Source organism: Diabrotica virgifera, chromosome 2 (assembly GCF_917563875.1).
Source record: "Diabrotica virgifera virgifera chromosome 2, PGI_DIABVI_V3a".
Classification (NCBI taxonomy): Eukaryota; Metazoa; Arthropoda; class Insecta; order Coleoptera; family Chrysomelidae; genus Diabrotica; species Diabrotica virgifera.
The window spans coordinates 198,137,557-198,160,093 of NC_065444.1; the positions used below are offsets into that span (position 1 = coordinate 198,137,557).

The 22,537-nt window shown below is 32.6% G+C and overlaps 1 protein-coding gene across 4 annotated transcripts in view; it reads left to right on the forward strand.

Annotated features, from left to right (window-relative positions):
* The window catches only part of LOC114328098 (arginine-glutamic acid dipeptide repeats protein), a 220,902-nt gene that overhangs the window by 107,214 nt on the left and 91,151 nt on the right, over positions 1 to 22,537 (forward strand). For all 4 annotated transcript variants that reach the window (XM_028276867.2, XM_050644135.1, XM_028276869.2 and 1 more), the window contains exons 4-5: positions 1,862 to 2,041; positions 15,957 to 16,101. In XM_028276867.2, the coding sequence (XP_028132668.2) occupies positions 1,862 to 2,041; positions 15,957 to 16,101 (325 nt within the window). The remainder of the gene's footprint in view (positions 1 to 1,861; positions 2,042 to 15,956; positions 16,102 to 22,537) is intronic.

Consider the following 22,537-nt stretch of genomic DNA (forward strand, 5'->3'; position numbering starts at 1 on the left):
TGGGTATCTCACACCCAAGTGTGAGCTTCCAGGGTTAAAATACAATGCGATGTTTTGTATTTCCTATTGTATTTTGTATTTCGTAAGTGAAAATCTAAACGTCAAATAAGTTAAATTTTCAAGTAAAATTGTGGCATATTCCCAACAAAAATACTAAATTGCATGAAGATGCAAGGCAACAAGAACGGGCTGGCTTCCACAAGGATATGGTACATCAGACCATCTGCTTAAAATGATAACATTGATAGAGAAGGCATTTGATAGAATCGAGATGTGAGCCATAGAACAAGCTATTAACAATATTGTAGAGTAGATTCGATATATAGGCAAATAATACATATATGAAAACGCGACTAAATGAAAATCCAAATCGCATGCCCATTAAGAGAGGAGTTAGGCAAGAAGACGTAATATCGACAAAGTCTTTTAACCTAGACCTAGAAGACGTCTTCAAAACCATAAATTGGTCAATATGTGGCATTAACGTTAATGGTAACTAGTAACAGGCTGGCTAAACCACCTCAGATTTGCTAACGACATCGTGATTATAGCGAGCACATTCGAAGAACTGCAAATTATAGTGGATGAACTCGCAGGCAGCACCCAATACGTCGGTCTAAAAATGAATATGACAAAACCAATGACAAACATAGACGATCCCAGACGTATAACCGTTGATAGATAAATTATCAGTATTTATCAATCAACGGTATAACTATAAATGGCAGTGAGTTAAAACAAGTCCAGGAATATATCTACAGTTCTAAAACTTGACAAAGAGATCAAAAGTTCGGAAATCACTGGAAGAGAAAGACTAGCATAGGCAGGATTTGGAAAACTTAGTTGACACAAAATACTCCAGTACTTGAGGAGCAAAGTGTTCGACCAGTGCATCCTTGCTATCATGACATATGGATGTCAAACCTGGACCCTAATCAAATCAAACATGAATAAACTAGTCACAACAGAAAGGACGATGAAAAGAGCAATGTTAGGTATACGACTGTCAGATAAAAAGAGTAACAACTGGGTAAGATCAAAAACAAAAATCAACAACAAAAATTGCAAAATTCAAATAGAGCTTCGCAGACCACACTTTCTGCGTAGTCTACGTCCAGACATGGACGATAGAAGTCTAAGAACAAGAGGAAGCCACAAGAAAATAGCTTCAGAACAATGTTAAAATATTATTATATAAAGTAAGTTATCAATCGAAGTAGCACAGAAAACGACAATAAGTATCGTTCCCATACCACCAGATTGACAACAGGTGGAATACTTTCTTTGATTACAACCTCCCGAGATTTTCAAAAATTATAAATCATACAGGATGCCGAGGAAATTAAGATGATTTACCACGCTGTGCAAATGGGTTGTGAATTATTTAAAATTCTCTCATCTTAATTTCCTCGGCATCCTGTATGATTTATAATTTTTGAAAATCTCGGGAGGTTGTAACCAAAGAAAGTATTCCACCTGTTGTCAAACTGGTGGTATGGGAACGATATTTATTGTCGTTTTCTGTGCTACTTCGATTGATAACTTACTTTGTTTTTCGGTAGATGGCTCTAGTACATCCGTGACATTTCGTTCTTTGCAATTCGGAAAGGCCCAAAGTATGAGACCTAGGGAAATCGGAGAGAAGAGGATATGGGACTACTGATGAGGAGAAAAAAACCTCCGAAACCGGTATAGACTGGTAGACCGGATAGACATTCCTGCACTCTCCGATTTAACCAGAGTATTATGCAGCTGCTGCATTTTCGTGTTGCAAAAAACTTGAAAATATTTATACATTTTTTATTATTATATAACTTTTATTATTATTTTTTATGTATTATTAATAACAACGTCTTTTCAGTTGCACGATTCTGGATATGATCCAGGTAAAGCATTGCAGGCTCTCGTAAAATGTCCAGTGCCTAAAGGCATCGACAAAAAATGGAGCGAAGAAGAAACGAAACGGTTCGTTAAGGGTCTTCGACAATTTGGCAAGAACTTTTTTAGGATAAGAAAAGATCTTTTACCTCATAGAGATACGGTAAGTGTTGAAAATAATATTGGGGAAATGTTTTTGTTAGTCTTTCTTACTTATATCCTATTATTGTTCATAATAATAATAGTCTCCCGTTTATACAGCTAACGTGGTTTTAGGAATAATGCAGGATAGTCTGCTATCTCTTGGGCCTACGGTATACAAGGAAGGTAATAGGCCAGTGTTTCGCTTCAACCGCCTATTATTCCCTGGTTTCGCCCAAGGTAATCATTTTATTCAGAGTGAGTCGACCTGATGCCTGTAGATATTTTAAAAATATCTGGATGTTTTCGCCAGCGCGCTTGGATTCGATCCCTGGCCGTCTGCGTGGAAGTCTTCTACTGTCTGAGCTATTCGGTCCATAATTATGCCTTATTATTCATAAAGTTCAATCATCAGAGTGTTACTGTTATTCCTTTTTTTTTCTTACTTCGAAACGTGTTTTGTAAATATGTAATTGGATGTAGTTATGCAAGAAGGAACCAACTACCAAAATTTAAAATTTGATATCATTGCTTATATGACTTAAAGAAGGTCCAAACTTTGTTTAGCAAAAAAGAACCAATGGCTTTAGCATCAATATTTTGTGTTATAACAGTTTGAATCAACTACCATTTACGTAACTATCATTTTAAGATTTGCGTTCAGGACCCAACCGCATAAAGTCAGTTATGTGCTTTACAAGAGGGAACCAACTCCATCTGCGTTTACTAAAATGAATCAAATGTGCCATATTGCATTTTACAAAAGAGAACCAGTAACCAGTGTTCCAGTGTTGTTGATTTGTTGCTGTAGTAGTTTTCCGTGTACCGATATATTTGTTTTTAGTTAGTGTTAATAAAAGTTAAATTAGTTTAAAAACATTCACTAAGAATGTCTTCACGAGGCAAAATGATGGTAAATATGTGCAAAATGATGGTGTAATCAATACAGATTCCTTGTACTTGCCAACTGATGTTATGCTAATGAAAATGTATGATTTATATAAAAATGAGTACAGCAACCCAGTGTCCTTCAGCAAGTATAAACATATTTTTCTACAGGACTTTAACGTACGACGTAAACCACTCAAAAAAGATACTTGCAATAAATGTGATACACTTATTCTATAGATTAATGGTGCTGAAAATAGTACTGAAAAACAGAGACATCAGGAAATTCATGAGGAACATGTGGTACTTGCAAACTTAGCTCAAGTTCAAAAGACGATTTGAAGTTTGCAAATGAAAACAAGAGTTCAGAAACATTAACCTTTGACTTAGACAGAACTCTACCTTTGCCGCATATTCCAACTAACATCATGTTCTACAAAAGACAACTGATGTTATACAATTGCGTAATCCACAGTGGCAAGAGTGGACAGTGCTTTTGCTATGTTTGGGTAGAGGGACAAGCTGGTCGGGGCGCTCAGGAAGTTTCGTCTTGTTTACACAAACACATTATGGATAATGTTGACAAGAATGTCACCAATTTGACATTATGGAGTGATTCGTGTGGTGGCCAGAATAGAAATATCAAGATAGTTCTTATGCTAAAAACTGTATTAGAGGTCCACCCTAGCCTTCAAAATATTACTATGAAATTTTTAGTCTCTGGGCACAGTTTCCTGCCAAACGACAGTGAATTCGGTGACATTGAGTCTGCCCTAAAATTGCAGCAAAGACTTTACACCACACCTGAAGACTATATCAGTGTTATGAAGAATGCTAGAAAACAAAATATTTTAAACATAGTAAAAATGGAATCTGTTGACTTTAAGTCTACAAGTAATCTTGAAAAAACTATTGTCAACAGAAAAAAAGATACAACAAACACCAAGATAAACTGTTTAAAAGTTAAACAAATCCGCATTATTAAAAATAAACAAATGTTTATTTACGTCAGTAACAACTACAGTAACGAATTTGTTGAAGTAAATGTGCAAAAACTGGGAGTTGGCAGGCCCCCTTCCATGTCATCTTTGTTGAAAGTCTCTGGCCAGAATGATTGTAAAAACTTTTATCGTAATTTATCATCTAATGAAGAAAATGAAGAAGACATTGATGGGTACAATGGGACGCTAAACTTTCAAATTGAAATTAATTAAAATATTCCATTATGTTAAAATTAAGCAACAAAAATATCCTGATTTTTTCCATTACACTAGCATTGTCATAATAATTATTTTAAAATTTCATTATTTTAGTTCAGTTTATTTTTTATATTTAAGCTATAAAATAATATTAGATTTGTCTTTATTTTTTACTTAGTTTTTCGTATTATTGTTTTAAAATAATTACAATTAAAATATAATCTAAAGAAGTTTGTGTTTTTATTTCCCTATTGTAAAATATAATTAATTAATATGTATAATATGCAATAAGGAACCAATCACCATTTTTGGGAATACAAAAGCTGTTTTATGGTAGTTTAAGTATCAACAATAAAATTACGATCCCCTTCAAACACGGTACAACCTTCAGTAAGCTAAGTATCAAAGAATATATTAGATGTTACGCCCTCGTTAAAGATGCCGACAAATCAACTGGTTCTTCATTTAAAATAGGCATAAAATCTAGATCATCGATTAACTTACTATTTAATAAGGAAATTTGGCCACCTGGTGTAATCATTAAATGGTCCATTGAATCTTCATATTCCGAACCATCCGAGTCACATAAGAATCCGAAGAATATCAGAAGCCCTGTTATCCCGGAAAATCCAGTTACCAGTTTATGCAACAACAAAGATGAAGTACAGAACACAAATATATGTTCAGACAAGCAGGCCATCGAAATTTGTAAATCTAAGAATCCTTTCCATTCGCAAATTAATTTTGTTAAGAAAGATACTTTAGAACCATCTATAAATCTGGATCCTTTGACTCCACCAAGAGTTAGATTAACCAATAACTCTAATAGTCGGTATCTTCTAGCCAGATTAAGGGAACCGGATATCTTAAAAGCCATTAAACTTCATCTTGCTTATCTACACGACCAACCTGCTTCTGTATTTTACGATGGATTTACCAACACAAGCGTTAAACTGTTTTTGGCCTCCGAAGGGCTTCCTACCAACACGGAAGATCTACGAAAAATTCTTCTAGAATTTAACGAAGTCTATGGAATTGGTCCAGATGAGGTGGAAGCTGATCTTGCTGCTTTTAGGTCCTTTCTCGCTTCTGAAAGAATTATCCATTTACAAAAATCAAGGGAATGTCACCAAAATTACTATTCCGCTGTGTCTCCTAAACGAAATTTTTAAACATCACGACGTGTTCTGAGGGACTAGAATCCTCAAATTATTTTAGTGATAACAACTTTAGCATGGTTCTGATTAATATTCGTTCTATAAGATATAAAACTGATGAATTATTTCTATTTCTAGAGGAATTAGGGTTTCCTCCGATAGTTGCGGTTACTGAGCACTGGCTTAAAGTCAACGAGCCTTTTTTTGTAGAAAAATATTCCACTATTGCTAGGTACGATCGTCAAAGTTCAGCGCATGGAGGCACCCTGATTCTTTCTACAAGTAATGATTTTTCTCTGGTAACAAAATATGATTTTCTATTAAGCGAAGCATTCTTTGAGTTTTCCTTAGTTTACAGTAAGAACTTTAATCTTTATATTATTTGCATTTATAGATCACCTGACTCTTCCGTGGAACTATTTTTTCAGAACCTGCTTAATTTGTTAGATGACCTGCCCCATAAAAGCAGAAAAATTTTATGCGGGGACTTTAACATTAATTATGCTGCTGCTTGTGCTATACAAATATCCCTGGTCAACATATTTGAATCGTATGGTCTAACAATGCACATTGATTCTCCTACAAGGATTACAAAAACTTCATCTACCATAATTGATTATATTGTCTCAGATTTCTCACCCCGTGATGTCTGCTCTACAACTGTTAATGCGGGACTATCTGATCATGAAGCGGTTTATACGAAGTTTAACATCTTTAGCAAGCACTCTTCGAAAACTCGACGTTTAGGCAGGATTTTTTCCGCTCGGAATTTTCGTAAATTCCAAAATTTATGCTTAACCTCTGAGTGGCCCTTTCCTTCTATGAACGTCGATAATAATTTCAGTGACTTTTTGAATAAGCTTGTCTGTATCTTCAATAAAGCATTTCCTTTAATCACAATTAAGCCAAAACATCACAAACCCTGGACTACCAAAGGTGTCCGCATATCAGCCAAAAATATGCGTTCACTACTGTATATCAAGAAATTTACTACCAACGTCTCTGTTACTGAATATATCACCAAGTACGGGGCGATCTATTTAAAACTTATAAAATCAGCTAAAAAATTGTACTATCAAAATCGTCTGAGAAGCTCTAAAAGTGTTGCAAAAGAAACTTGGTCCATAATAAACGATCTTCGTAATAAAACTCACACAGCTCAAACATTTTCCCTTCCAGACCCAGAAAATCTAAATGAATACTTTGTTAATGTGAGTAAAAATATAACATCAACTATTGTGTCACAACAAGATCCCATTTCCTATCTCCCTAATTCAGGAAATGTCTCGAATTCATTCTTTATAAGACCGGTTGATAAATCTGAACTGATTCAGACAATCAATAATATCAAAAGCAAATCTTCGTGTAGTACCGATGGACTATCCATAAAAATTTTCTCAAATCTCCCAGACAGTGTGTTGGGAGTCCTCATCTCTCTAATTAATGATTCTTTTGAGAAAGGTAAATTTCCAGAGTGCCTAAAGACGGCCATCATTATTCATCTTCATAAGGGTGGTGAAAAATCAAATGCCTGCAATTATAGACCTATTGCATTACTACCGGTACTCTCCAAAATTATTGAGAGACTCATAAAAGCCCGACTTATGTCCTTTCTCGTTGATAACAATATTTTATCACAAAATCAGTTCGGCTTTTTAAATAATAAATGTACCACAGATGCCATGTTTTCTGTACTACATGAGGTTTATCAAGCATTAAACAATAATCTGCACACTGCCACTGTTTTTTGTGATTATGCCAAAGCTTTTGATTGTGTGAATCACGACATTTTGATAAAAAAACTAGATTTCTACGGAATTCGAGGTATTTCTTCGAACTGGTTTCAATCTTACTTGGATAATAGGAAACAACTGGTTAGAGCAAATGATACAGACTCTAGTCTCAAAAATGTTGTATGTGGGGTACCACAAGGTTCAGTATTGGGTCCTCTACTTTTTCTTATCTTTATTAATGACATCACTAGCTTAAAAATCGATGGCAAAGTTTTTCTTTTTGCTGATGATACCAGTATCACTTGGAGCAACTCAAATATCGCAACTCTTCATGCTACTATAACTTCTGATCTACTTACAATAAAATCTTGGTCCGATTCAAATTTACTCTCTTTTAATGTAGATAAAACAGTAGCATTGTCCTATAAAGGAGCTCTTCAACCCTTACCTCTTCATAACAGCCAGATCAGTATCGTTGATTCTGTAAATTTTCTTGGTATTTTTTTAGATAGCAATCTGAAATGGTCCCTTCATATTGATGTGTTAAGCAAGAAACTATCCTCAGCTTGCTTTGCAATAAGATCTGTTTCAAAGGAAATGAATTTAGCCTCTTCCAAAATAACATATTTTTCTTTGTTCGAGTCACATCTTCGATATGGTCTCCCTTTTTGGGGTTCTGGTACGGCTGCCCAATCTGATGTTATTTTTAAATTACAAAAAAGAGCAATAAGATATCTGTTTGGCCTCAGAAGAACAACACATTGCAGAAGCTACTTCAAAGATCACAGGATTCTAACACTACCTTCTTTATATATTTTAGAAACTGTTTGCTTAATTCGTAAACATCTACATGTCTTTCCAGCAAGACCTAGACATGACTATTCCACCAGAAATTCTACCTTTGACATCTATTTACCGATCCCGTCCAGTGAGTTAGTAAAAAAATCTATATTATATTCTGCGAAAAAACTTTACAACCATCTCCCTCTACAACTTAAATCTGCAACATCTTTCTCCAAGTTCCGTAAAATGACTAAAGCCTATTTATCTGAAAGACCATATTATTCAACAGCAGAGTTTCTTAACCAATAACTAAGAAAGTACAGTATTCTTATTTATAAGTATAATCTTAATCTATATTTGAGTGTCATATGCAGCAGCTTAACTTAACTTATTAAATTTCTTAAGGTAGATTATGCAATTTGCAAATTTTTTTTTTAAAAAAATTTTTTTTTTAAATTTTGCAATAGGTTGTTACTGTTTTTTTTGTTTATCTTCATTATTTTTATTTATGTAGACGATTTATATCATTTTAGTAAATTGTATTTGTTATTTGTTATTGTTCTTATTTTTATGATTCTTGTAAGCTTTGTCTATAAAATTGTTAAATTTTTCATGACAATAAAGCATATTTCTATTCTATTCTATTCTAAGGTTGTAAGTTGTATCTGTAATTTACAATAGACAGCTTTGCGAAAACGTCTTTCCTGAAAAACACACTTTTTGGAGTTGAGTCCTTCTTGCATAACTACGTCCAATTACTCTCCTGAGTGATTGGTACAGTCGTTACAAAACTAGTAAGTACATTTAGTATCATCATCACAATGGTGCTAAACTAAGAGTCAAACAATTGCACGTCATAGATTTAATGACATCATAACCCATCGGTACAAACTTGACGGCAAACAAATTCAACAAATTTTTCCTCATATATTAGTTTTTTCGCAACCGTCAAGTTTAACAGGAAAGCGCTGTTGCCAGATAAAAAACATATATGTATTTACAAAAGCAGCTACCAGCTACACTGTTTCCCTTTGTCTTTAAGAGTGTGAAACAAACATAACTATCTGTACTATAAGTGTCAAACTGACATTGTCCTATATAAGGTTATGTAAGATTTTTGTTTCATAGAGTTATATATACCATAGAGAGAGTGTCATTCAGAGCGAAGTGACGACACCATCTTTTTTTATTTGGATCAGTGCTGTTTCACTCTTACGCATAGTAAAGCTGCGACAGTAGTCCTCCCCTTCCGTGCCTATACTCACACTTAATGTCATCTTAGTTTCTCGATACAATGTGTTAGAAGGAAATGCCGCAAACCAGTCCATGAGATCTTGTCGTCAGGAAGCGGGGAAGGTAGGCTCACTCTATGATAATATATACCTCTATGGTTTACTTCAGTTTATTTGCCAAAACTAGTCATTTGTCAAAATGTCTTGTCCTTGTCATATTAATTAAAGAAGAAGAAGGTAATTCTCCTTATTTCACTTGCCGTCCCCTACCCCCACTTAGTTCCATGTTATGTTTCTCGATACAATATGCTAGAAAGAGATACCGCAAACCAGTCGAGGAGATCTTGTCGTCGGGAAGCGCGGAGTGACGGCTCCCTCTATGTTAATATATACCTCTATGGTTTGTTTGTATTTTTTTTTTCTTCTTCTTTTATGGCCTTTGGGAGCTGTGTCCATTTAGCCAGCAACAGTTCTTAATATTAACGCCTAACTAAACCTACCATACAACAATACTATTACAAACCTAATCGACCAATTAAGGATAGGAAAGGGAAAGTGAAGATATAATAACTGTCGTTAAAATATAAATAAAATATAATTTGAAAACAATAATTTGACATTATATACCAGGGGTGGCCAAACTGTGGCTCGCGAGCCACATGCGGCTCTTTGAAGAATTACGTGTGGCTCTCGATAAATGTACCCGAGATCTGTTTCAATTTTGTGTTATTATTTAAAAAAGTTATTATCGTTCCATGTGTGTTTCAGAATGTTTTTTAAATTACTGACAACAAATATGAAAGACCAAATGCAACTTTATAACAAATTCCATTTCCATCCAAGCTAAGAGTGATATGACAAATCGAAAACTGCGCGAAAGAATATTAAGAGTGGCGCGACAAAAAAGTCAGTAATCAGCCCACTCCAGACCGATTTGTATATTTAGTCATTTTACTCGACTTAAAAAAAATTGTTACAATATTAAACTAGAAAAACTTAACGAGTAAATGAAAAAGCCAGAAGGAATATTGACCGAATGTCCAAAATTTATTTCAAGACATAAAATATTTTAAATCGTCTCTTCATTTTCTTCTGAATTAATTTGAAAGAAACATGGTCCATAAGGTGAATTTTTTATTACCATAATATCACCTAAACAAAATCTGGAGAATTAAAATTAATAGGGACGCAAGAAGATCAAGCTCGAAAATAAAACTATAAGTCGATGCCGATTACAGAATTTTGTAAATTTGTACCAAAATCGAAGTACATACTCTAAATTAAAAAAGGATGCTTGTCGAATTATTTCCATATTAGAAACAACATACTTGTATGGACCATTTAATTCCATTTTAAAATTTGCGAAATCTTAACACATATCAGTATTAACTAACCAGCATCTGAAAGAATTACTGAGAAGTGATACCACAAATTGACGGCGTTATGCATAACTTGACCAAGCGCCATTTCTTTAATATCGAGATAACAGCGGATTCTGGTGACACATAGCTAAAACTATCTTGGAAAAAATCCCTGTTATTGTCACTTTAACGGTTACTAAGAAAAACAAAATTAAACCAAGCGACATTAATCCACTTACCATTAAGCAACCAAGAAACGAAAAACTTTGAAGCCATTTATCTCAAAACTATGTTTTGGCGCTTGGTCGAGTTATGCATAACGCCGTCCAAAATTATTCAGCAAATTTTAAAGAATTACGAAAAGAAGGAAAACAAATGTTGGACAGGGAAAGGAACGAAAACATTAGAAACATGCTAAGACAGGGACCAATAGAGAAAAAAATTGAAAAAAGAAACCTGAATTGGTTTGGACATATAACTAGAATGAACGAGAACAGACTAGTAAAGAAGGTGACAGATGCCAGGAGACAGGGGAAAAGAAGAAGGAGCAGACCTAGAAAGGGGTGGATGGAACAAATCCAGGAAATCGGAACCAAGAGACGGAAACAGCGCAACAGGTGAAGGAAATGGGAAGAAGACCGGAAGGCGTGGAAGAAATGGGTAAAAGATGGATATGTGATAATAAAGTTCGACTCTCTTATTGGGCATAAGGACAACGAGAAGAAGAATAAGGAAAACAAATGTAATTAAGTTTTAATATTTCGTAATTTTATTTCTGTTTTCAATAAATAAAAGTTCTGTTAAAAAACATTGTACATACCTTCTTTACATACTTTTTGAATACGTTTTTAATTGCGGCTCGCGAAAAATTTTAACTTGTGAAAAGTGGCTCTGGCTATCAAGGAGCTTGGCCACCCCTTTTATATACCTCCAATATTATGACAAACGTCAGTGACCATTTACAATCACAACAAATATAATAATGGCGTCATCTAAACTCGTCACTAATTCGACCCAATGAAATGCTCGCTGTAATAGGAATTGCATGTCAAAAAAATCTGATTATTCCCCCTATAACTTTTCAAATTTAGAATATGGCAACAAGGGGAAAATTACGTGTATTCCTTATTGTTTGAGTTTTCCTATACAACCTTAGTTGAGCTTTGACCTTTATCAGTCTATTTCGCCAATCGTTTCTGTTCATCGCCAACCGAGGCAAATTTGCTGCATCCATCTTCCTCGTATCCTCGTGGCACTGTGACTGCACTGTAAACAGGTTTCAAAATATTATTAAATTCATTAAGAAAGTTTTTTGGTATGATTCCTATCTCCTACCTTGTTATTTACGGACTAAGGTATACTCGTACCAGGTATCTAAGAGAGTCATTAATATTCAGCTCAGCGAGGCGCTTTTGTTGGATGTGTGAAATTGCATAAACAAGGGATCATTTCATAAAACAGGTAGATCCCTTGTTTATGGAATAGGAACTTACATAAAAATTTAAATTCGAAAAAATACTATAAAATCACACCAGAACATAATTTAAAATAAATATCAAAGAAAAAAAGTTGTTTTTGTCTTTCGTTTGGCCCCTAAAGACGATTAAAATCGTAAGGAAAATTAAAATTGTAGCAACCAGCCCAGAAAGTGCCCTCATTGGTCGTGACGTCATATCATTATAATGTTTGAGGTTCGCGCCATTAATGCATTATGTTTGATATTCGTTTACTTGTTGTAATCATTTTATGATTTATTAAGAGTTTTTTTTTTAATGGCCGAAGAGGGTTTTTCTAAAAGGCAGTATGATAACTTACTCATTATGAACATAAATCTTTATTATTTATGATTAGTTTATTTTAATTTTATAGTAAAAACAGTTCTAGAAAAATATTGTATAGGTAAATATCATTTAATCTGTAATGTACATCTACCAAAATATATCAAAACTTATATTTTCTTTTTGTTTATAATACACTTGATTTATTAACAACAAACAACACACATTAAATACTTACATTAAAATTATTTTCACATTCATGAAGACCTTGAGAATGAAGTAAAATGTCTTTATTGTTCTTTCAACATGCATGAAACCACTTTATTAAACGCCGTTTCTTATCGACTGGTAATCTAACAAATATTTTATTGGGGGTTTTAATGGTTGTACCTTAACACAATGGTAGTAAACAACACTTTAGTATTTACTTTTATTTTCCGTGGTAAACACACACACACACACAATTCAATACTATCTCTTCAATAACTTCTCTAAACTCCAAAGTAAACAAAATTGTATATCATTTTATATGAGACAGGAGAATTATCATTACAAAATATTATGATATGACGTCACAATGGGTCGCGCGCTTTTTCGATCGTTTGAAATGATTTAAATACACAGAAGGTTTTAAATTTGTACTTTTAAGTTATTATGAGGTGGGAAATTTTGAAAATCTTATTTTTAAACGAAACTGAACATTATTATGTAATAAAACAAAAATGTACAAGTTTCTTATTCCAGACCTCCAACAATAGTACTCCGCTGAGCTGAATAAATGCGTCTCTTGGATAGCTGGTGCTACTGTATACAAGCTTCCACATATTAAATCTTTAAATAAAACGTATACATTCTGAGTAAATTGTTATTAACCCTCGTAAGGCGGTGCTTAGATTCTTACGTAAACAACGGTGCGGGGTGCATTTGGACCCCATCTGTATATCCATTTTTTATATGTAAACGTCGGGAAAATTGATTTAAAACATAATTAGGACTTGTTTATTATCCTATGAAACATAATTTTACAAAAAAGTACTCATTTCTTCTTAAAAAAAATATTATCGTTGCAAGACAAACACATGAAATCTTTCACAGAGTGAGCAACACAAAGTTTTTACACACAATACAATTAAGCCAGGACTTTCGGTCTTTTTTCTCTGACATAAGTAACACCGACCTTGTCCCTTAGCTCTCTTAGCTCCATGTGGAACATCAGAAACGTCAAATTCAGGATATGAAATTTTCGTCATTTGTACCCTAGAGTCATTTTGCTAAAAAAAAAGCAATTAAACGCTAAGAGTTTTAAACGGTGTAATGGGTGGAATGCGTTTAGAATTGAATTTAATGCGAATAAAAAAATGGACAAAAATCAAAAAAATTTATTAAAAAAGATAGGTGAGAAAAGGAGGTCTGGGGTACATCTGCACCCCGCACCGCCTTACGAGGGTTAAAAAAAGTGTTATGGCGTTTAATTCAAATTGTAAATTAGCAGATCCATTCAAGATTTTGGCTTTGTACTGGCCTTTTTCTTTAGTTGGTTAGACTTTTACTACCCGATTTTGACCTGTTTGAGGTAGACAATAATTTTGAAATTTCCAAAGGACCCCGCAGAAACCTTATGGGAAATGGCTCTGTCAAATGCTCTGAAACGTTGGGTTCTGGTAGTCCTTGATGTGTAGAACAAAAGACTTAATGGGCGCGTAGCTCCAAAAAATCATGGTTTTAAGTTATAAGTCTCTGAAGTTATAGGTACAGTGAGGACGTTTGATTTGGAATAAATTCATTTTCTCGAGAATGGGCAACTCTGGAAATAAATTACGAATCAGGTCGATTTTTATTTTTAAATTATAATTTTTTGGCATGTATGTCATACTAGTGACGTCATCCATCTGGGCGTGATGACGGAATCGATGATTTTTTTAAATAAGAATAGGGGTCGTGTGATAGCTCATTTAAAAGGTTATACAATTCTCTATTCATTAATATAAACATTAACATAATTATTTATACAGGGTGCCCAAAATTTTTTTTAAATAAATTAATTGAGACAAAAATAAGAATGTATAAGAATATTATTTATTTCATTCGAAATACATTTTACTGCTGTCAGAAAAAGAAAAAAAATGTTCATTTAAAAAATAAACATTGCTTTTCGCTTAAATTAAATGTTCAAACTGCTAACAGGCAAGTGGGTAGGAGCTTTAATATTGAATTTAAGCGAAAAACAATATTTATTTATCAAATAAACATTTTTTTCTGTTTTCGGACAACAGTAAAATGTATTTCGAATTAAATAAATTATATACATTCTTCCTTTTGTCTCAATTAATTTAATTAAAAAAATTTGGGCACAATGTATAAATAATTATGTTAATGTTTATATTAGTGAATAGAGAATTAAATAACCTTTCAAATGAGCTGTCACACGACCCCCTTTTCTTATTTAAAAAAATTATCGATTACGTCATCACGCCCAGAGTGATGACGTCACTAGTATGATATACAGTCCCTGGCCATATTATTATGACCACCTATGAATTTCTACAAAAATCAACTATTCCACTACGTACGTTTTGTTTAAAATATGATTTTTAAATTTAATTTTGTTATGCAATGTTAATGTTATGCATTAACTATAATATATTTAATAATAAAGAGCAATAAAATATTTGAAAATATTACATATTTATATTTTTTTAATATTTCGTTCAACTTCTGACCATAATCAGAAAATATTTGGGAGCTTTTAAAACGAGAAATTTCCGATGAAAAGGTCACTAACGAAATTGTTTTGATTAAAGGACTAATATATCGTTAAAACCACAATGACAAATTGAAGCAAAAAAAATTTAACTGCATTCAAAGTATGCCAAGACGGGTACTAGCGGTAATCAAAGTTAGAGGGGACTCAGCAAAATATTGAAAAAATAAAAATATGTGATACTTTTTAAATATTTTATTGGTGTTTATTATTAAATATAATACATTTAATAATAAACAGCAATAAGCTATTTGAAAAGATCACATATTTGTATTTTTTTAATATTTGGCTGAGCCCCCTCTAACTTTGATTACCGCTAGTACCCGGCTTGGCATACTTTGATTGCAGCTAAATTTTTTTTGCTTCAATTTGTCATTGTGGTTTCAACGATATATTAGTCCTTTAATCAAAACAATTTCGTTAGTGACGTTTTCATCGGAAATTTCTCGTTTTAAAAGCTCCCAAATATTTTCCATCTGATTAAGGTCAGAAGTTGAACAAAATATTAAAAAAATATAAATAAGTATGTAATATTTTCAAATATTTTATTGCTGTTTATTATTAAATATATTATAGTTAAGGAATAACATTAACATTGCATAACAACATTAAATTTAAAAATCATATTCTAAACAAAACGTACTTAGTGGAATAGTTGATTTTTGTACAAATTCATAGGTGGTCATAATAATATGGCCAGGGACTGTATATGCCAAAAAATTATAATTTAAAAATAAAAATCAATCTGATTCGTAATTTATCTCCAGAGTCGCCCATTCTCGAGAAAATGAATTTTTTCCAACTCAAACGTGCTCACTCTACCTATAACTTCAGAGGCTTATTATCTTAAAACCATGATTTTTTGGAGCTACGCGTCCATTGAGTCTTTTGTTCTACACATCAAGGACTACCAGAATCCAAAGTTTCAGAGCATTTGACAGAGAGCCATTTCCCATAAGGTTTCTGCGGGGTCCTTTCGAACTTTCTTCTCATCAAAATTTTTTATTTCCGTAGGCAATAGTTCTTGAAATGTTATTGTTTTTAGCCGGAATTGGTGGAGTTCTACTATTTGTGGAAGAAGACTCCTGGTGCGAATAATAACCGGCCTCACCGGCGGCGTAGACAAGGCTCTCTAAGAAGGATCAGGAACACACGTAATAGTAGAGGAGGTAATACATCAACTAATTCAGGTAAGTTTGAATTTGTGGTTAGTGGTGGCCTAAAAGATTGAATTTTTTCAATCATTATCACTTGTTTTACTGCACCAAGACCAACAACCACAAGGTATATGTTGAGATTTTATCTGTAGATGTCTCTAGTGTCGTTTTTATCATTTCTCTAAATTTCTTAGTTAAAACATTGATTTTAAATATCTAAAGTAACAAGTCACATTTTTTTACTACTCAAGAATGTTATTTCACCTGGAAATGTTTTTTAATAAATGGTCTATATAAATACTAATAATGATAGCCATTAACTATTTTTAATGGGAAATAAGCCACAATTTTAGTAAAAAAATAATTTTATTAACGTTTCGACGTCCAAATCGGATGTCGTTGTCAAAATACAAAAAATATTAATGAAATTAACAAAAATGTTGTTGCTTAGTAAAAAATTCTTGTAATCAAAAATGAATAACCATTTTCAGTTTCGTTGCAACACGAAACTGCAGCCGCATCACTATTCTAGTCCAATCCGAAATTCTTCTAATAATTTATTTAATCTGACTCATTTATATTGGCAATTCAGACATACATATATTATTATACATTTTAAAGTAGAAGACTTTAAAATGATATTGGCAATATTTATGAGTTGCGTTAAATATTGGCAATTTTATTAATATTTATTATTACATATTTATTAAAAATAGTTAATTACAAAAATGTCACAAGAAAATAGATTAAGAACAGTCACGCATTGTTAAGAGGCAACATCAGCGCGCGGAAAACTATAATTTTGAATATTTTGTCGAGGTATTTTGCACACATATTCGTAATATAGTAAATAATGGCGGTACAGAGCCCAATTTGAGAAATATCTTAGTATGTGGAAATTACTCTATAATTAAATGAAATATGTATTAAAAAACGAGTCTGTACCTCCATTAAGAAGAACAAAAAATACACTTTCTTCAAATAAACTTTTTTATCCCACGACTAGATTTTGGGTCACATTAGAATTACTAAAAATCGATTATTTATAACAAGAAATCGAACTTGACTGACTTGGCAACATTTAGCGCGCCTATGAGTAATAATTATTGTTATCAAAATATTGTGCCTTCGTTTTTGATGGGATAATGTCACTGTCGTATGCATGATTTGAGTTTCCACTAGACTTGTGTTATGGACGGATTTTACGGGCTGTGATTGGTCGTATTCAAATCAAGGACATTTAGGAATCTTGAATGAATCTGCTCTCTCTCGTTTGTTGATTGTTACAGTTTTAAGGTTATACATATACATATTTACATTTTTAATTTGTAAAGTTATAGTTCTTCTACAATAAATATTATAATACATAATATAAATATATTTATAAATGTAAAGTTAATATTTTTCAGAGTATTTACGTACTTTGTTTGCTGTTTTTTATTAAGTACTTATAGTTTTCTCCGATCTACATTCAGCAAAAATTATATAACTAGGGGGTAGTAATGTTATAAGAAAATTAAATACTATAATTTAATACCTATAAAAGAGATAATATTATATTTATTTGTGTCGTAAAAATGTATGATTAACTTTCAGACTTATTTGATCTGATGTACTAAATTGGCTCGGAGACTTCAGAAGGAAATTTTAATACGAGAGTGGCTATTCCCCTGCCTAAACTGCAATACATATTTAATTTAATTAAATGAATTGCCATAAAATAAACAGTCGTACTAACTTTTATGATGGAATTAATGGTAGATATAGAGAGAAAAAAACAAATAGAACGTTTTTTAAATTGTTTATTAGTGAGCTGTTCTTTAGATCATACATAAGGTCGATCATAGACTATGCCAGCATCTTATATGCATCTGCTAGCACCAATTTATCAAAGAAAATAAATTTAACGAACAATTGCTGAATTCAATTGATTGTTTGTCTAGGTGCCATGAGATCCACTCCTGTAGAAGCGTTATTTGGAGAAGCCATTGAATTACCATCACAGTTTAGAAGAACCTATCTGAATGACAAATTCTTAATAAAAATTCTTCTTTCTCGAAACTCCTTATGCCCCTCAGGGGTATCGGAGGTCTTTGCATCCTCTATCCATCTCTTTCATTTCTTGCAGTCCTTTGCTAACTCTTTCATTTGTTTATGTGTTTTTCCTGCCCAATTTCTATAATCTGATCGATCCACCTTTTTCTTGGCCTCCCTTTCCTTCTTTTACCATACCTTTTTGATTCCATCACCTGCTTTGCTAGTCTTCCCTGGTCCATTCGGTTAATGTGTCCATACCAATTTAATTTCTTTTTTGGATCTTCGTTATTATCGATTGCTGTTTTAGCCTTTGTCTAATATCCTCATTTCTTATTCTGTCCAATTTTGTTTCTCCTGCTATTTTTCTCAACTGCTTCATCTCCGCTGCGCTTATTGTACTGTCTATTTTTGCATTGTTTACCCATGTTTCACTTTCATAATATTAAAGTTGGTACGTATATTGCATTGTATACCTTTAGTTTTATTTCTTTCTCTATTTCTTCCTTTCCAAATATTGTTTTATTTAGTGCATAGTAGATCTTATTTGCTTTTTTCGCCCTGTATGAGATTTCTTTGTCTACCTTTCCATCCTCTGATATTATTACTACCAGGTATTCAAACGTCGAGATTGCTTCCATTATTTCATTTTTGCGACTAAATAACGTTTGGTTTATTTCTTCCTTTTTCTTTTGGGTTACTATGTTAAGTTACATGGTCTTCGTTTTCTTTACATTTACCTCCATTTTCAAATTTTCTATTTCTTCCACCCATATATTCATTAATTTTTGCATTTTTTCTTTATCGTTTGCTATTATTTCTAGGTCTTCTGCATATAGTAATCCTTCCATTTTCACTGGTACTAAATTCCTATACCCTATTGTTGACTGTTTGCCTTGACCTTCTTTTAGCACTCTTCATTACTCGATCCATTACTAATATGAATGAAACTGGGCTGAGACTGTCCCCTTGTTTTATTCCTCTTCTTAGGTTTATTATTGGCGATCTGTTTCCGTTTATTTGTACTTTAGCCAGTACATTTCTATATACTTTTATATGTACTTTTTGCCACGCTTATTATCTTTTGTGGGCTTTGCAGGTATACTGACCATATTATTTCTCTATTTATAGAATCAAAAGCAGCTTTAATATCTATAATCGTAATATATAAGTGTTGTCTTTACAACACAAAAATTTCTACCCAACACTATTAACTGCTCAAATCAACTTAATCTTTCACTAAAAAAAATAATTGTTGGAAATAATGGGAGTGTATACTAAACTCATAAAATTTTGTGGAATTTATTTCTATAAAATATTTTTATTTTGTACAATAAATACTTTTCTCATCTGTTATCAATACATTATAAAGGTGTAAATAAATAATTATTGATTGGTGTATGTTATGTTATTTATGCCTGTTTACTGTTAATAATAATATTGGTTACGAGTAGTTATGTTTGGTTGTGTAGTCTTTTCCAGTTATGTTTAGCAACCTAACTTCTCAAAAAAAATTACCAACGTCACTAGACAGTAGTTGTGTCTCAGATTAGCAAATAGACTTTACCTTTTCATACTTGATTGTTTCACTGTAATTCTTAAAAATGCCTGACAGTTAACATGTTTAGATGACGGATTTTTTGTCTTTGATGAACTCGATGAAGGCAAATTAGCCTGAGTATTGTGATGGCATCAATAGTCTTTCTGTAATAAAAAAAATCTATTTAATATCTTACAATATATGAATATATGTTTTGAACTTTAAATCAAAATGAACACAACATTTGTTGCTTAGCAAAATACTTAAAAATTCTCTCCAATGTTAATTATTCATCCCTACAAAATAAAAAACCCATAAAGTTAGAAAGTGAATATATTAACATCAATATTTACCTTGAAAACAAGCTTCATAGAATCATTTGGATAAGTTCTTAGAACTCTCAAATGAGTCTGAGAGGAAGCTTTAAAAATTTACAAAATATAGGAAGCAAACAGAAAGTAATTTGTTTTTTTTTTTTTATAAATATTACTATCTGTAAACGTTCCATAACTTTTGCTGGAAATAATATTTTCCGCAAATCGCCAGGAAATTTTGACATTCCTGTCAAAATTTCTTGAAGAAAAAGTCAGGACTTCTTTACTGTAAGGAAATGTCATTTCCTTACTGTAAGGAAATGATATTTCCGTACAGTTGTTAGTATTAAATTTATAAGCGTCAAGTTTGACAATTCAACCTCAATACGTTTCCATAGTAACCCAAGTAATTTTATTAAGAATTTCAAAGCACCATTTATTTGGGAATAAAATTATCGCGTTTTTTTTTAAATCAATCAATATCTGTCGAATTTTAAACGATTTGCGGAAAAATAGTATGTTTACCTCGTAGGAAAAGCCACATTCCTGGACTCTGTGTTGCTAAGTCTCGGCTTGCGCCTCGACTTAGCAATCTTCACAGTCGTCCAGGAATGTTAAGCTTTTCCTACCCGGTAAACAATGTACTATTATTTATTTATTTATTTTACGGGCAAGCCCAATTCTACAAAAATACATAGTGTACAAAAAAAAACAATAACATAATATAACATAAAAAACAGACATACAGAAATATAAATATAAAATTAGAAGTAAATATGTACTATGAAATAATATCATAAAACCAAGTTAACAAATTACAGACGCTTCACTCAAATATTGATCCCATGTAAATTTCTTTTAAAACGACTGATGGAGTTGTCGAACGGTTGTAAATTGTAAAGGGAGTTTGCTAAATTCAAGACTCTGGGTACGAACGAAAAAAGTGAATAATTAAACCTGTGGAATGGTACATAAAATGTTCGCACTTGTCTAGTGGTGCGAGGTGGTACAAACAGTGCGATCTTATTAAGTAGTTGAGAACAACTGCATATACCATTTAAGATCTTGAATAATAGCAAAAGGTCCCTTTGTTTTCTCCTGCTTGCAAGAGAAGGGACCTGCAGTTGATGCTGCCATACAGCGTAATCTTGATAGGTATGAAGCTTAAAAGCAATGTAACGGAAGAAACTATTTTATACTTGTTCAAGTTTCCTAATGTAGACCAAGTAGTGTGGGGACCACACTGAAGAACAATACTCGAGGTGAGACCTGACCAAAGAGAAGTAAAGAACTCTAATACTGGATATGTTTGTAAAATCACGAATTGTTCTTTTTACAAAACCCAGCATTTTCATAGATGTTTGAATGACATTGATGATGTGAGTATTGAAACAAAGAGAGTTTTCCAGTGTAATCCCCAAGTCCTTGATTTTATTAACAGTGTTGAGCAATTGGCCATCAATGTAATAGTTTGATAATATTGGGTGGTGAGTACGGTTAAAGTTAATTACATGACATTTGATTGAATTAAGGTTCATACCGTTAAGTGAACACCATGCAGAGAGGTTATTCAGTTCTGATTGCAATATGGCAGCATCATAATGATTTTTTATAACTTTAAAGCACTTCAAGTCATCAGCAAATAGCAAGGCGTTACAATCGTGAAAACAGTTGGTAATATCATTAATAAATATATTAAAGAGTAATGGACCCAAATGGGACCCCTGTGGTACACCTGACTTAACTGGAAAGGTTTGTGAGTAAAAGTGGTTTACTCGAACTTGTTGAAATCTTTCGGTTAAATAACTCTGTAACCACTGCAACAAAGGTCCACTTATGCCATAGGAGCTAAGCTTTTGAATCAGGAGTTCATGATTTACTCTGTCAAAGGCCTTGGAAAAGTCAGTATAAAATGAATCAACTTGATATGGCTGTTTAAAAATGAATACAATAAACAAGTATAAAATAGTCTCAAAATCCAAGATTAATAACTAAAATATCAATACATATTTTTCTTTTGTATAACATTAACACACTGCATAAACAAAAACAAACGAGAAAATAGGGTGAACAGGGTTACGGTTGTTGACGTATTTCTTTTAAATGTCATCAAATATGTCATTGATTTGAATACGACCAATCACAGCCCGTAAAATCCGTCCATAACACAAGTCTAGTGGAAACTCAAATCATGCCTGTCGTATAGCTGACGCACTGTTGCCACACTGTTGAAAGTTAGCAGAACATTCGAAAAAAAATTAATGACGCGCTAATGTAGGTAGCCTCTTAAAATATCTTACTATAGACAAAGTAATATTAATATACTTCGAATATGTATTTAATGACTATTTTAAATTGATCATAAATCATTTCTTTTATATCTATTGCTAAAGGAAATTAATTAAAATGCCTTTCACAGACATTTTAGTCTAGGGGCAAGGGGGGTTTTGTGTCAGATTGAAGTCTGTGGGATTTTTTTACAACTGATTTTTATGTGTTTTAGCTGTATCAGAATCTTCAGCATGATATTCCGAAATTTTGGGGAGAGATTTGTTGTTAACAATTTAATTGTTTAAATGGA